At 37.3% G+C, this 16,698-nt stretch overlaps 2 protein-coding genes across 2 annotated transcripts in view; one reads left to right on the top strand and one right to left on the bottom strand.

Annotated features, from left to right (window-relative positions):
* SYCP3 (synaptonemal complex protein 3) lies at positions 1-9,341 on the top strand. Its single transcript, XM_063133370.1, has 8 exons — positions 1-133; positions 1,401-1,479; positions 2,820-2,854; positions 4,357-4,471; positions 6,958-7,057; positions 7,817-7,915; positions 9,025-9,129; positions 9,288-9,341. Exons 1-8 carry the CDS (start codon positions 1-3, stop codon positions 9,339-9,341), a joined length of 720 nt encoding a protein of 239 aa, XP_062989440.1.
* The window catches only part of CHPT1 (choline phosphotransferase 1), a 25,017-nt gene continuing 17,444 nt past the window's right edge, over positions 9,126-16,698 (bottom strand). Inside the window, exons 8-9 of the mRNA XM_063133368.1 lie at positions 13,535-13,645; positions 9,126-9,367 (exon numbers count right to left, since the gene is read on the bottom strand). Of these exons, the coding sequence (XP_062989438.1) occupies positions 9,323-9,367; positions 13,535-13,645 (156 nt within the window). The 3' untranslated portion in view covers positions 9,126-9,322. The remainder of the gene's footprint in view (positions 9,368-13,534; positions 13,646-16,698) is intronic.

The raw sequence follows: 16,698 nt of genomic DNA, 5'->3' as shown, positions 1-16,698 counted from the left end.
ATGGCACCATCAGGAAGAAAATCTGCAGGAAAAACTGCTAAACTAGCACAGGAGAATCCAATTGTACATGCCTACAGTTTTGAAGAAGATTCAAAAAAACATCTGAGTGGATCTGAAGAGGATATTCAAGAAGGTGTAGTAATTATTACATTTTTTAAAAAAAATCAAGTTTTGTTTGTGTTCTCCAAATAAGAACAGAGTACCCATATTTTTTTTCTTGTAATAGTACACAAAGCTTGTGGAGGAAGGGATCAAATTCCTTAATCAAGCGCCAAATGTTTAAGAACTCCAGATGATCAGGGATTTGTCAAAAGACTGTCTACACAATTGCACATTTATTTGTGGAAGAACGTGGGGCACGCTTTCTCATGTTTGTTCCTCCTTAGCTGGGTAAATGTATAGAGTAGTATTTAAGAACAAACAGTTCATCTTCATCAGTGTTGGGCAACTTTGGCTATGTATTCGCTATATTGGCTAGGATTGATAGGAGTTATAGGCCAAAGCATCTGGAGGGTCACAAGTTGCCTCCCCGGATCTACCTTCAAGTAGTTTACAAATGAATATGTTTTTTTTCATTTATTTCAATTGGGGTGCATTATTTTTTCTAATCAGCACCTGTAGTATAGTATATTCATGATTATTAAGAGTTTTATGGATCCTTATTTCAGGATGTTAAACAATATTTCTATATTTTAAAACATAATTATATGCATTAATCTTGCTCTGTGTATATAGTAAAGGAATGTAACTCCATGGTAAAGAACATGTTTTGTATACAGAAAATCCCCAGTTTATCAAGCCTACCTGAGATTTTGGAGAAGCTCTGCCAGTCTAACTAAACAGCACAGGGCTAGATGGACCAATGGTCTCACTCAGTGCCTACATCTGCACATCACATTATTATTATTATTATTATTATTATTATTATTATTATTATTATTATTATTATATCAGTGTTTCTTATTTATTGGCTGCATTTCAGGGCTATATCTGCACAAAGTGACATGATACATTAAAGTTACTATATAGACATACAATATTTATATACAGGAGGGAAAAGCACATATTCTAACACATTTAAGGAATGGTTTAGAGCAGGAGTAGAGAACTGTTGGCCTTCCAGATGTTGCTCTGCAACTCCCATCAACTATACCCAGCATAGCTAATGGTGAGGGACGTGAAATCCAGTAAGTTGTACACCCCTGCTTTAGAGTGATGTGTGAATATGGCTACTATGATGCAGCTTCATATATTCATCTGCACTGATCTCTGCAAGTTGACCAGGCTATTGCCAGGCGCATTTGGTAACTGGAGAGGATAGCACAGCCATGATAAAATAACTGGGCTACCCTGGTTCCCTGAGACAATTTATCTGCGTACTTTTATTTTTTCCTATAAAGATGAAACTCCAGTGATTGAAAAACATGGCAAAAAAAGACCTTCAATGACTCCTCGTGCTGCAGTTGAAGAAGATGTTGGGTAAACTGCTTAAAATACAAAATTTTAAAGCCCAATGCATAACTAATGTAAAATTACATATCATGAATTTGGTTTCCAGCTCTTGATATTATCATAGCCATAAGTCTATGTGTGCATAATTGTTAAGTTTGGCCAGAATCCAGTGGCAGATTCCAATGTCACGCTTATGCCCCTTTGAATTATTTTGTGCCCTTCTAATTCTATTCTGCAAGCAGCTGTTACTGCTTGCATAAAGGCCATTTAACGCTTCCAGGACTTATTTCTGGTGGAGGTCTTCCACAAGCAGGGGCCAGCTACGTTAGCAGATGGGCAGCACTGGATTCTGTCCTAATCCTTTATGCACCTAATCCAAAGTGTGTAAAGGATTGCAGCTCAAATGTGTGTGTCTTAAAAAAAAACCTCGGTATTTTATGCAGAATCATAACTAAGATTTTTTTTTTGCAAGTAATGTGTTGGATCCAAAGGTTCTCTTCCTCTGATAGAAGTGCTTATTCTGTCTAAAGACGGTTATAGACAGCTTTCTTACATGGAGGAAGCTCCTTTTGTTGGAGGGAGGTTATCTTCGGATTCAATGCACTTAAACTAGAGAAAGTTGCCAGTTTCTCAGAACTTGTTATAGCATAAAAAAAAGTATAAGGACGTTTCAAAGTTAACTAAACCTAATTACTCAAAATTATTCCACATCCATGCTACATTAAATGCCCAACAGAACAGCTCATAATGTAATACAAGCCACCTCTTATACTACAAACTTAAACCAAGTTATTCCAGATCATCCAACCATCCCATAGCTGGTATTTAGTAAACAAAAACTGAGCACAAAAGGACCAATCACATGCTTAACAGCATGCTGGTTCAGCCATTTGTATTGTACATCAGTGTGTTTAGACTGCAGTTTTCAAATCACTTGATCCAGAATTGGCTCTGGGTCCATTGAATCCAGCAAAACATTTGTTATAAGTAGTTTGAAGATTATACCCTTTCTTAATACATATTTTCATATATAGTTCTTGATTGGCAATATTTTGGATGTTTGTTTTATCATGCATCTCCATTCTTTCGCTCTGATTTACAAATATTTTTTCAATATTGAAAGATGCCCATAAATTATACTCCTTTACACTATTGATATTGCCAGCATTTAATACCCTTCCAGTTTTACATCCTGTTTGGTTTTTCTCTGTTTTTGAATTGGCTTACTCATAGCAGTATTAAATTGTCTTTGGGCTATATTTTTTGCGGCCTGTTTCTCATTACAAATAATATCATCCAGAAATTATAAACTGTAGTTTACATAATGTACAAAACTAGTCATTTTTAATATATGAAAATTTTTATAGGGGTGAAGTACAGAACATGCTGGAACGAGTTGGAGGTATGTTTGAAAAATATTAATATTTACCATTAGCAGATATTACAGTGTAACAATTTTAGTTTGTTTTACAAAAATGAGTACAAAATATATTTAACTCAACAACACTGGGGGAAGAGAGGGATAAAACTGATGGAAGAAAGTATTATTTTCAAAGGGCTGCTTGTTCCAGAGTATAATAGGTATCAATGATCAGTAAGTCATTACTCACATTAATCATATAGATCCATATTGGCAATCCATATGGCCAAGTATGCGTCTATTTGATGTTGGCTTCATTTCATTTTTATTTTATTTATTTATTTATTACATTTTTATACCGCCCAATAGATGAAGCTCTCTGGACGGTTCACAAAAATTAAAACCATAATAAAACAACCGTCTAAAAACACAAATACAAAATAAAAAGCACTGTACACATGTGTACAAACAAGTCACAGCGAGTCTGGATCTCACACACTCCCCCCATGTGGCCAGGAAGAGTTTGTTGGCCAAGTGTTTCCAACGTGGCATGAAATACCCATTTCTGGTAGCCAGGCAAATGATTTGACTCTATCAGATGTATCTTACTAGAGTATTCATAACTGAAAATCAGGCAGAGCAATTCTATGAGTGGGTAAGTGAGGGATCCAAAGGCAAAGGAAACACCTTATCCAAAGCAAGTGCAGAAGGGTGGAGTGATGTTTTGCTATCCCCCATTTTGTCCCCCCTTACGCACTTTATGATCCCTCCCATTGGTTTTAATGGGAGGGAAATCATGTACACCAACTTCAGGGCTGGCATACATTTCACTCTATTCCAAATGTGTATCGGGAACGTGATGGCTATGGATCCTGCAGATCCATGCCTTCCCCTGATCTGGCCCAACACATCTAACTGAAGAATATTTGGAACATGTATTAAAGTCTTGAGATATGCTTAGTGCTTCTACTCAATTTAACCAGTGATGAAAAGCAACTGCATAATAAATCCTTTATTTTGCTACTTTAATGCTTTTGCTGTCTGCTCTAATACCTTCTTTACCAAGCGTTCTGTCTGGAGCTATCACATTTTGCATCTACATTTACAGCAGCGCCTGTCCAGATTGATGTTTAAAAGAGCTTGTCATGTCTTGATTAGCAAGAGGAATCCAGTTCCTTAGCAGACAGGATTGTGCCAGCTAGTTTTTCTCTAGTCTGTGTGTTTATTTGGGGGCATTATAGTAGTCCTTACCCACTTGGGTATAGCAGATATAGAAATCGCATTTACTGGTAGATCACGACGCTATACAGGCTGCTTTGCTGTAATTTGGAATATAGCTTATCTTAAATTTAATTTCAGTTTTAGAAGGTGTTGCTAAATTTATGCTTTAATTCCTGAAAAGACTAACATATTTCTGAACATATATGTTATTTTCGGTTTACTATGCGAACCACTTTGGTCTTACTTTTTAAGCAATTTATAAGTAGTTGAAGTTTTTAAATATCTGCTAAAATGAGGATGCCTAATTGTTTATCTCATTATAGCGGACATTAACAAAGCTCTTCTGGCTAAAAGAAAAAGATTAGAAATATACACAAAGGCTTCTCTCAAAACAAGCAACCAGAAAATAGAACTTATTCGGAAAACACAAGAGCATAGGTAAGGAATTATTTTATAGAGAAATAACTACATTTCATAGAGAAATAATTGTTCATAAAGCATCTGTATTTGGATGGTCTGTGTAAATATGATTGCTTTTTCTAATAGGTTCCCAGGAAATTTGTTATTTTTCTAAAGCGGAGGAGGGTAGCATAGTCTCGGTTGCTCCTCCCACTTGCGCCAGAAGGTTGGGCTAAATTTGCATAAAGTTTAAATCACCTTCCTTACGAAGGTGAGCACCCCTCAAAAAGCAGGGCTTCGGCAGAGTACATTTATACATTACGTTTATGCACACTACGTTTATACATTATACAGCATTCTTTCTCTGTCCTGCTTTTTATCTAGAATCCTCCCAGTATCAATCTAGGTCATGCATCCCTTAGACAGGGGGACACCCCTGCACTGTCTATTGATACCTCAAGAAAGCACAAGTGGAGTATCTGTCAGATGCCAGGCCCCTCAGGAGCACAGACTGCCCATATAGTTAGTGAGTGCTCCGGTGTTTCAAAAAGTCTTGCCATGTCCAGCATGGCTGCAAAGGTGAGCTTGAGGTTCCATATAATGCAACAGATTTGCCTGGGTGCTAAGTTCCATCAGGGGGATATAAAGCGTGGGACTCAGTCACCCTGTATACTGCAGCTTCGCCACCTCCCTGTTATAGATTTTCAGCACTTTGTCACTGGATTTGCCAAATTCTAGAAAAAAATTAGTCCAGCACCAGATGGATTGAAACTTTACCTCAGGAAAGTCTATCTCAGCAAAGGCAGGAAACCCAGTCTCAGACCACTTTGTTGGGCTGCACCTCAACTATCCACTGTTCTAGCCATCTTAAGGGGAAAAGGTGGGAATTTTTCCCCTCACCACCATGTCCTCAGCCAACTCAGAAGAGCAACAACAGAGATTAGTTCTACCTTTACATATTCTGTCTGAGTCTTCTCTTCCCTCAGGTAAAGATGTAGGGCAGTTGTTGGAGGAGGAAGGGGAGGGTCCTACTAAACCTTCACTAGTTGAACTATTTGCAGCTAATTTCCCAATGCTTCTCAGAATAGCAGAAAAGGTCCTAGGAATTAAGGACAAAAGTGCAGGAGATCAGTGTTCAGATCTCTGAAGTTCCTCAAGTTTTCCCAAGGCTAAAATCTGATTCTTCAGTTGTGCCTTTTCCAGATATTTTTCTTGACGTTGTTCACGGGGAGCAGGACTGTACAACAGGTTTCCTTCTTGGAATCACCATAGAGTTTTGAAGGGCTTAGTGAACCTCCCTCCTGGAAAGCTTTATTTTTTGTTGCCATCATGTCAGCACATAGGGCACCTGAGCATGGTGCACTTTCAGCCATGTAATTCTGCACACAGACCTACCTTTGTACCCGAAGTGAACAGCTTGTACCATTCATTTTAAGAACTAATCTTACCTTCTTTTGTCCCTACCCTCAAACACTACCTCAGCTGCATTCAGCACTAATCCTCCCTTGATCAACTTGGTCTTCCATTTCCTCGTTCATCCACTTTACAAGCTGAATACCTTTGCTTCTTCCAAAGTGTCATTCAGCCAGTGAGTTTTACACTGGGTACTCTCTACTTAAATTGTAAAGCAGCGAGAGCCCTGCCCTAAGAAAGTATCACTCAGAAACTTCCTGGATAAGGATACCCTCTTCCACTGTAGAAAAATGGAACATTGGGCTTACTGTGAAGTTTCCCTTTCTCCAGTGGATAGAGGTTATCATACTCACCCAAGTGAGATTTTGCCTCTCTGCTGGAAGGGTAATCATTCTCTCAGTTCCCTGACCATATTTATTCAGGATATTTAGAAGTTGGACCCATGAGGAGTAGGTCTCTCTCTTCCTCCTCTATCTTTTTTTTTTTTTTGGTGTTTTTTTCCTATTGAAATGTTTGATGAGAATATGTTTGCTTTTTGAGCTATTTTATTTCCAAAACTGGGAGGTGCTCTCCCACACAAGCAAGGTGACTTCAACTTTATCCAAACTTGGCCCTTCCCTCTGTAGTGAGTGGAAGGAGCAACCCAGATTAGGATACCCTCCATCCACTGAAAAAAAAAGGAAGGAAACTTCACGGTAATCCCAACATTCCAATCAAAAATGATTCCTGGTAAAAAAGCAAATCCTTTAAAGTAAAAATTCACATAGGCTATAATCCTATTTACACTTTCTTATGAGTAAGTCCTACTAAACATTGTTAGGCTTTCCTTTGAGTAAACAAGCATTGAATTGCAATGTAAATCTACTTCAGAACAGATGTCCAAAGTTAACTTTTTGCCATTTTAAATTTCTTTAAAAAATTGTAGGAAAATTGCATGCCTTTTAGGTGTTCCCTTGAATACACCAACTCTTCATTTTTTAAAACTTTGTGTGACAGTTACTCTCATTGTATTAGTTTCTCTATCATGAATGCCTGCATTTATTTCATTAGTCAATAGTATTTCATGTTACATTAATAAATATATATACAGTATATATATATTTATATATTAGACAGAAAATCAACCATGAGTATTCCCAGCAGTTCCTGCATGTGTTTCAACAATGGGATGCTGATATACAGAAAGCAGAGGAACAGGAAGAAAAGCTTGTGGTTTGTACTTCATATATTTATTTTTCAATATGTTAAGTGCTAGAGGATGATATTTAACAACACCTCTCATATTTAATTCTCCTTGTAGTGAGGTTTGGGAAATTATTCACAAATTAAAGAGGTTAGAGGAAATGTTCACTGATATACAACGGCTATGTGTATTCCTACCTTTATTATGACTGTATGCTTAGTAAGAGATCCTGGTAAAAGTAGCAAAATCTGAAAACTGATTTGTGCACAAACTAAGGTCCATGCTTCCTCTCAGAGATAAAAGGTCAGGCTGATAAGATGATGCTTTAGTGGAGAGACAGTATTTCTGCACTGCAATAATCTATTCCTCAAATTCATGCAACCTAGAAAAAGCTTGCAGTGTTAGTAATGTTCAGGAATGGTTAAATAAGCACAAAATACAATTTTCAGAGAAAGATAAGCATTCAGACATTAAATACCAGCAAGCAGAAGTGAGGAAAGCCTATCAGAAAAAGTGAGTTTTTAAAACTATATACTTTTTTTTTTATTAACTTGTGGTTGTTGGGTTTTATTTTTTGCTCATTTGCTTACATGACCCTGAAAGCCCCTTATCTGGATAATACAGCAAATATATATCAATGAGATTAAATTCACATAAACAGATTGTTTTAGAAATAGTTATGATTTATAATCTGGCCATGCTTACAATTAGGTATGTGACAGAGTTATTGAATCGGTGTATTAGCCCTTCATTTATTATGTTGTGGATTGTTGTCTTTTTTGCTTTAGAATATGTTTCGACAGCAGCAAAAGGTTTTCCAACAAGCAAGAATAGTTCAGAGTCAAAGACTGAAAACAATTAAGCAGCTGCATGAGCAGTTTTTAAAGGTCAAGTATATGTTGTTTTATTCAAATAGTGGTTTTGCAATAGAGGGCAGAATCTAATAGGGCACACACACACCCCAATTCCTTTTCACCCTGCTGATTCCATTCCACAAATTTCATTGTGCAAGTGGGACCCACCACTTAAAGGAGATTTAACACTTCCTAGGGGAAGACCCCAAAGAAGTGTTTCTGCTTGTTTCTGGAAGGGGGAAGGTCGGCAGAGTTCCCTTATGCGAGCTCAACTGACCTGCCTCCTTTCATAAACAAGTAGAAATGCTTGTTCCAGAAGTGCTAAATCACCCTTGTGCAAGCATTGGGGGTTACTTGTGCAATGGAATTGGAGAGGCATAAGAGGATCAGCAGGGGTGTAAGTACCGCATTGGATTCTGCCCAGAAATAGCATGATCAAACTCAGTACTAAAGGTACACTGTTTTACTCTTATGAAAAATGTTATCCCACCATGATACTATTGCCATAGCTAGACTATACAAAATATTTAAACTGATTACTACTACTCAATTATCAACTGTGTTGGATTGTGGCGACATCTACCCACTTATAATTCATAAGGCCATCCTTCTGTATCCATTCTGCCCTGTTTCCACATTTTTCTGTTCCACTGAATAGCTTTGAATGTAGTGTCACACTCAGTTGAATGCTGCCAACTAAGTACTGCGTGCCCACTCTGTGGTGCCAACATGATATTCTGAGTTAGTTGTCCTGCACCTAAATTTTCATAGCCGGACAATGTGCTCGGGTAATGCTAATTATTTCAAACATGTTGCATTCAGCTTTGTACATATGTAGATGTTGCATGTGTGTTAGCTGTACCACTGCTCTGTAAACATTTTGTCATCTATATGTCTTCCTTTGTGGAGCAGTATGACAATAGCCTTCTTGTATAGTAGTGCCAAGAATAGAACATTGTACTCAAGATGAAGCTTTACCAGCGCTAAAGGTGACATTACGACCCATGTCTTGGATAAGGATGTGAACATAGTGGTGAACAAGGGTAAAGCTAACTCATGGGCATCACTTGACTTTTGAGATCTAGCAAGTTCCTTGGTAAGAACCAATGTCAAATTTTCAAGACAGTGATTTCCAATTTTAGAGTATGGAAGACATGGAGAAGAACCATGAAAGTCTTTTAGCAGATGCACAAAGTGAACTTCGTAAAGAAATGGCTATGTTGCAAAAAAAAATCATGATGGATACTGTAAGTGTTAATACTGATTTATGAAAACTTCAATGACATTTTAAAATAGAACATTTAGATAGAAAAATTAAACATTCACCATTTATAATTCGCAAGTCAGAACACTATGATACAAAATGTTACATTTGATCAGTATTTTTTTTCTTTTCTTATAACAGCAACAGCAAGAGATGGCAACTGTTCGCAAATCTCTTCAGTCCATGTTATTCTGATGGCTCATTGGAGAAACAACTTGTACCTATGTAACACGATACAATTATATAAATTAGCAATGGGGAAAAAGAGCCAATGTTTTACATTCCATGTTAAAAATTACATGTATTGTTTGCATACTTTAATATTGACAAGAGAAATCAGCAAGCCATTGCTACACAGCAACAGAAAAAATTACCAAGGGTGCAAACCTATGCATGTTTATACAGAAAATGCCTTACAACCCCCAGCAATGCTGGGAGTTGTAGGGCTTTTTTCTGTCTATAAACATGCATAGGATTACACTTTAAATTGTTTTTTGGGGTGGGTGGGGAGGTTGCTTTCTCAAAGTACTCTTTTTTAAATTAACATATCTGAAACAATATTCCTTCACCCATTTAATTTCAAATCTAGGTACCAGAGCTAAGAGCTACTATCTGTTGACCAGTTTAATTCACATTATTAGTAGATTAATCTGAAGTGGTGTTCCTGTATTAAGTCACAGATGTCTAATAGAAGAACAGGGATTTCAGGTTACATTGCAGCAACACTTTTACAATTTTCAGGTTGTTGCCTAGAAGCTAGTGGGGAGGGGGGAAATCACTATTGTACACTGAACCAGGGTAATTTGCTTTGAGAGATAATGATACGTAAGAACTTCCTTACGATCATAAATTACAATGTACATTTTGCAGGTTTAGGATTTCCTTAATTGTAAGGCACTGTAATCATTTGCCAATTCATGATCTTTTTGTAAGTAATATGTTCTACTTTTTTTAATGGAAGATATGGGCTAGTAGACCAATAAATCAGTTTACTAATCCTTATTAAAATAAAGAATATTAGTTCCCAAACTGCAGTTCATGTGAGTGAATTAAAAGCTCTCAATTTAAAATGCCATCTGAAGTGATTATGGAACAAAAGCTGATAAAGCTGCAACTGAAATGTTACTTTCCCCCACCCCAAACAGCAACAGCTTCACTCAGTTAAAAAAAGCATACTTCTTCAATAGTCTCATATTATAACAAACAGATAATTCAAACTTTACAAATGCAACAAATGTTTCATGATTATGGATAAACTCAGTTACAACTTAGAATCAATGATTTTAGAATCAACTGTTGCTTTTCACCAAAAACCATTTGGTCTTTAAGTCTGACATCACTTTAAAAAAGAATGTTTTTAGAGGAGTTACTATATGCTTTTAAAAAAGGTGTGACTGTGGTAAATTAAAGTGAGTTGTCCTCTTCCCCCCTTTATGTTTCTCTAGAAATCCCCTTGAAATGTATGGTGTTATTCAAATGCCAAGATTTACTACCATTAACTATTTTAAAGCCACTTCATGCAGATATAAGCTTTGTCATTAGTCAGCATATAGGATAGAGTCCAACGGGACCTTTAGTGTGCAGCAGAAATGAGCGTTTTAGCTTGTTTTGGGGCTTCCCCTGGAAGACCTACATTGTAGCTGCCAGCAGTACAGGCCACACATTTGTGAGAAGGCCCCCATTGGATTAGAATTTGGTAATACGATGGAAATTTCTCAATTTTCTGGCTGACAGAGCTGGATTCTGAAGCCTGTCATTTGTAGGTATTTAGTCCTGCACTATTTTCTGGCTAAAAGAAACCTCTAGAACACTTGCTCACATGGTTAGAAGAGTTATTCATCCCCCATTTAAAAGTGAAATAGGAAAGGAACATAATAGTCTCACAGCTAGTTGATCAGTGATTTCCTATTTAATGGAGCAGACTGGACAGCTTCCTTACACTCAGCTTCTACTGACAAGCCACCATTGAGTTAAGAGTTAATTAGGGCTCAAAGAAAGTAAAATCATGTCAATATTTAAATATTTAGTACAATGTTTGGTCTCTGTGCTAGTGAAACATATTGCCAAACTCTTTGGTGGCTACAATTCATAGAACAAAATATACTATGGCCAGTTCACACAAAGGGTTTCAGTTAGTTGAAGAGTCAAGCAATATTTGGCATGCATTCACATCTACAAACATTAAAACATACATCAAACATGTAAATTGGGTAGGACAGAGTTGCCAGCAGTTCACAAGTTTATGGCAACATTTTTTCCAAACATCACAGCCATAAGAAATCACTGGCAGCTGCATCTATAAACATACAATTTACAATTTTTTGTTTACACAGAGGCATAGCTTGGGACGGCTTCCATAACGGAAACCTGTTGTGTGAATTAGCTCTAAACATCAGAAAAGACAACACTGAATCTCTCAAACATAGTCAATCTAGTCAGATGGCAGTACCCATTATTGGTTTTATTATTACAGAACATCAAAGTTAGGACTATTCTGAACTATGTTAAACCAAACTAAAAAAATATATTATTGAAATCAAGCCTGCTTCCTGTAAAAGGAGATCTGCTCAGTCATTAAATCTACCCACACATGTCATTAAGATGCTTAAAACTTAGTGATGTAGGTGCTTTGCATAAATTAAAAATAGTATTTGAAAACATAAATTAATCGACAGTTGGGGTTAGTAAACTTCTTGCCGCTTTGTTGATGAAAAGAAAAATATAGCTGAATCAACTAATGGTGCAATTTGACTGGTGTTAAAAAAATGTAGCTCTATTTTTTGCCTGGTGTCACTAAAGAATATAAATTCAAGAAAAAAAGTGAGGGAAGAACACATTCATCTCTCAGCAAAGACCATCTTAGTGCAAACTGCTCATTAAACAAAGCATTTTTTCCCATAGGATTAAAGCCTATACCAAAAAAACCTCACTACAGCTACAATCCCTAAGCATCCACTAACATATTTTAGTTAATGAAAACAGAAGTTCCTGAAATGTCGAAGGCCTGGTTCTGTTATATTTCAAATTTTATTAACCTCTCATTCTGTGATACTAGCCTGCTCAGAAGAAAATTTAAAAGAAATAGATGCTCTTATGATTACTGCTTTTATTCACTTCTATTTTATGGCCACGACTCAATTGTATTAAGTTTTTTCCTTAAGCATTTTTCTTCTTTTTTGCAAAATACAGTTCAAGAGACTACAATCAGCAACATCAGAGTGATGCCAGAGGACAGAGGGGCCTTTTCCCCTTTCAAGTTGTTTTTGTATCCCTCTCCCCTCCCCAATGTGAAGAAAAAAACTGGGGCAGGGGAAGGAATAGTTTTTGCTTTAAAAAAAAAAGACCATTAAAGGAAGAAATGAATTTAAAAGCTCCTTTCCACCCTAGGCTCCTGCTGCAGCTTTTTATAAAAAAAGAAAAAATTGTCCTGAGAAAAATGCAAATGTTATATCCTTAGAAGAATGCAACATTACCCTACTCAGCCATTTCTTTAAACTTACAGTCTAAATTCTTAGTAGTAACTCACAAATACTGTTGTAAGCCCAAGTAGTTGCTGAAGAAATTATACCAGAGTATCTTAAACCAAAATAACTAATTTCTGGCTAACCTCTTCTGACATTTTCCTTGAACCATTATCTATCAGAAACTCTGCAGTGGATGTATAATGTGAAAAAATGCTCATAAGACTACTTTGATACAACATGGACAGCTCAATAGTTTTTAGTTCTTAAATGCCCAAAAATCTTCAGTTAAGGCTCTAGTGTTCATTGATCATATGTCACCAACAGTAATAAACTCAAAAATAGACAATTGTAACTATTTTGTGCAAATATTGTACCTATATAATGAATCAAGGTAAAGTAACCCCAAAGACAGGGGTGGGCAACTTGTGGCCATCCAAATGTTTTGGCCTACAACTCCCATGATCCTTCACCATTAGCTATGCTGGCTAGGGCGGAGAGTTGAGGCCCTCCAGGTGTTTTGGTAGAACTACTGTTCTAAGAGAGAAAGTAATATTTGCCTTGAGAATGAACCATAGTGTCCCATTAGCTGCCAAGTACACTAGATTTTCAAGCATTTTTGTCTGCAAACATCAGAAAAGTCTTATAACCAAGGATTCGCTACTTTGTAGCAAAAACTTCCTTAAAGCCACTACTTCTGATCAAACTAACTATGAGTCCAAGTAGAACCTGTAAGAACTTTGTATTATATAATTAAATAATCTCCTTTACTGAGCAAATTTAACAAGCTCTTTCATGCACTTGATTTTCTTTACAAGCTTCCACATCAGTATTCCTTAAAAAGGCATTTTCCATTATTCAGCATTTCCCTCCCAACTCCTTCTCCTCTTCGCCTTTAGCTATAAGTCACTCATTATGGTTTTGAACCTGTTCGGGAGCTTGAGGAGGTGATATTTTGAAGACCTGTATGTGAAGATGAGCAGCAATCTGTATGCATAACCCAGTAGAATATCTCAGCAAATCAATCAAGGATATGAACTAAAGAGGGAAGGAAAAATTTTCAGAAGTTAAGATCAGAGCATTTGATGTACAAATGAATTAATCTATGCTTAAATCCTATCTTGCCCTTCGGGCACAGCAAATAGAACTATAACTTAGAAGCTTACACCTTAACTCTATTACTATTTTTTTAAAGATTCAATTACCTAAGGTGACTATATGAAAAGGAGGACAGGGCTCCTGTATCTTTAACCGTTGCATAGAAAAGGGAATTTCAGCAGGTGTCATTTGTATATATGGAGAACCTGGTGAAATTCCTTCTTTATCACAACAGTTAAAGCTGCAGGAGCTATACTAGAGTGACCAGATTTCAAAGAGGGCAGGGCACCTGCAGCTTTAACTGTTATGATGAAGAGGAAATTTCACCAGGTTATCCATATATACAAATAACACCTGGGGGGCGGAGCCAGCATCCTAATGGCGTAGTAGGAGAATTTGTTCCTGCCGTGGTAGGTTTTGAATAACTCTTATCATCTAAAAGTATCAGGGCTGGAAATGGTGAAGAACAGCGATTAAAGTGTTTGGAAGCTTTGAGCCACAGATGGGGTTCGAAAGAACAATGCATTTTGCTGTGTAAAGGCTGCAATTTAAAAGCAAAGAGAGGGGGGCTAGAGCAGAGGAAGTTTCTTTAATAACTTCAAGGAGCGATATTATAAGAAGTCTCCCAGACGGAGTGCTTATCTTAAAGGGAATTTTAATTGCAGAAGCCAGCGTCGGGAGAGACTGATTAATAGCCACCCCTCCTTTAGCAAGGAGTAAATTTTGTTAAACACGGCAATAAACCCCTCAGGAGTGCGCTGATTGACTGAGTTAAAAACGAAACTAACTAATACCAGCCGTAATCGCGAATATATGCCACCCAAAAAACAAGTTGCGGCCAAGCCACGGTGGGTTGCCCACACGTCAAACAATACGATTAAGAGATTACAAAGAGTAGCCGAGGCAGAAGGGGAAGATATTCAAAAAGATAAGCAAGAAGAATCCACAACAGCAACAGAAGAGCTCAAGATGGCTGCTAAAGTTGGCTCAGTGCCAGCAGAGCAGGGAGAGATGATGCAGCAATTTTCAGCTCTGTTGAAAGGGCTAAAAGATGAGTTATTTATGAAAATTGAAACGGAAGTTGGCAAAACTAACAAGAGAGTGGATGATTTGTCTGCTGAAATGGCTATAAGAGATAAGCAATTAGGCTTTTTGAAGACAGAGGTGGATCAGATGAAAAATCAGTTTAAAGATCTTAAAAAGATACAAGATGACCAAGAAGTGAAATTTAACGACTATGATAAGAGGCTGATCTCCTTAGAGGATAATTCACGAAGAGCAAATTTACGTGTTCGTAATCTGGGGGAGAAGAAAGGGGAGGACCTCAGGAAGAATCTCCTAAGCTGGTTTAAAGAACTAGTCCCAACCCTGCAACTAACTGAAGAAGATGTGGAGCGCGTTCACAGGGTTGGCGGCTTTAGAAGCGGTGCAACTCCCAGAGATGTCCTGGTGAAATTTTCAAGTTATTACAAGAAAGAGCAGCTTATGAGGGAGTTAAGAGCATTGGGAGAGCTGAAGTTCCAGGGAGCAACAGTGCAGGTCTTTAATGATCTGTGCCAACAAACTTTGGATTGGAGACGCAGTGTCAAGTCTATAACAGGGGAATTGAAGAAGAGGGAAATCCCCTATGCATGGGGATATCCGATTTTTCTGCGTTTTTCATATAAGGGGGAAAATCATAAGGTTTTCTCCCTTCAGCAAGGCATGGAGCTTCTGGAGAGCTTAGGTTTGGGTCCGCATGGAGAAGCCGGTGGTAACGCAAAGAGTGATGACGAAGAAGAAAGAGGTGCAGTAGGGGGAGTGGTGTAAAGTGGATATTATAGGGATGATAAGAAGTATAATCATATTAGATCCTGCTGGCTTTGGGTTCCTGGCTGCTCTCCCCCCCCCCAAGGGTTAAAATAATGGCCGGAGTGTTAGACTCCCGGAGATATATTGGGGGGAAAAGAGATGGGAGGGAAAGGGGAAGTGGGGTGGGAGGGAAGGGTTTGTGTGGGTTGTTGTATTTTTATGTATGTAAGTTAAGTTTTCAACACGTTTGGGATCGAGAAGAAGTTCAAAGAATTAGATATGGATAAGAAGATAAGAATCTCAACACTCAATGTTAAAGGTCTGGGGGCGGTCGTAAAAAGGAGAAGGATTGAACAATTGTTAAATAGGGATGGTTCTGATATAATTTTTTTGCAAGAAACTCATCAATTCAAGGAAAAAAATAATGTTATTTGTTTGAAATGGCCAGTGTTTTACGAAGTGTCTTTGGGGACATCAAAAAAAAATGGAGTGGCCATCTTGATTTCAAAAAGAAGTGGGTTTGTGATGGAAAATATTAAAAAAGATGAGAATGGGAGATATCTTATGATAAAGGGTCAATTGGAAGGGAAAATGTATACTTTGATCAATATGTATGCTCCAAATAATAAACAAAAAGAATTTTATGAGGAGGTATTAAGAGAGATTGAAGAATTTAAGGAGGGGTATGCTATTTTGGCTGGAGATTTTAATATGGTTATGAATAATAGACTAGATAGGTCAAATCCCTCTGAGATAGAAAAAAGAAATAATATCACTATGTTAAACAAATTAATTAAAGAAAAGGATTTTGTTGATTCTTGGCGAGTTCTTAGAGGGGCTGACCCAGGATTTACATTTTATTCTCCAGTCCATCACACATACTCCAGGATTGATCATATTTTTGTATCCAGAGATTTTTTAACTAAGATATGTAAAATGGAATTGGGGACAATCAAGGTAACGGATCATGCATTGGTAAGTTTAGTTTTCGCAGTTGATAAGGATTACAAACAAGCATTAAGGTGGAGACTGAATACTAAGATATTTAAGTACGATAAAGTAATTGAGAAAATGCAGAAGGAACTGTCAGAAACATGGGAAATAAATGAGAAGGGGGGAACAAGAACGGCAGTGGTTTGGGATACCATGAAGGCTGTGTTTAGGGGGAATTGTATTAGGGAAATGTGTAATCTAAAAAGACA

Source organism: Elgaria multicarinata, chromosome 9, assembly GCF_023053635.1.
Source record: "Elgaria multicarinata webbii isolate HBS135686 ecotype San Diego chromosome 9, rElgMul1.1.pri, whole genome shotgun sequence".
NCBI lineage: Eukaryota > Metazoa > Chordata > Lepidosauria > Squamata > Anguidae > Elgaria > Elgaria multicarinata.
This window is presented reverse-complemented; position numbering and strand designations above follow the sequence as displayed.

Bases quoted from the DNA above. Each gene is read 5' to 3' on its own strand.
- SYCP3 (XM_063133370.1), top strand. From the start codon at position 1: ATGGCACCATCAGGAAGAAAATCTGCAGGAAAAACTGCTAAACTAGCA. The intron at 4,472-6,957 runs GTAAGGAATTAT...TTTATATATTAG, and splicing joins CGGAAAACACAAGAGCATAG to ACAGAAAATCAACCATGAGT. The intron at 7,916-9,024 runs GTCAAGTATATG...TTCCAATTTTAG, and splicing joins TGCATGAGCAGTTTTTAAAG to AGTATGGAAGACATGGAGAA.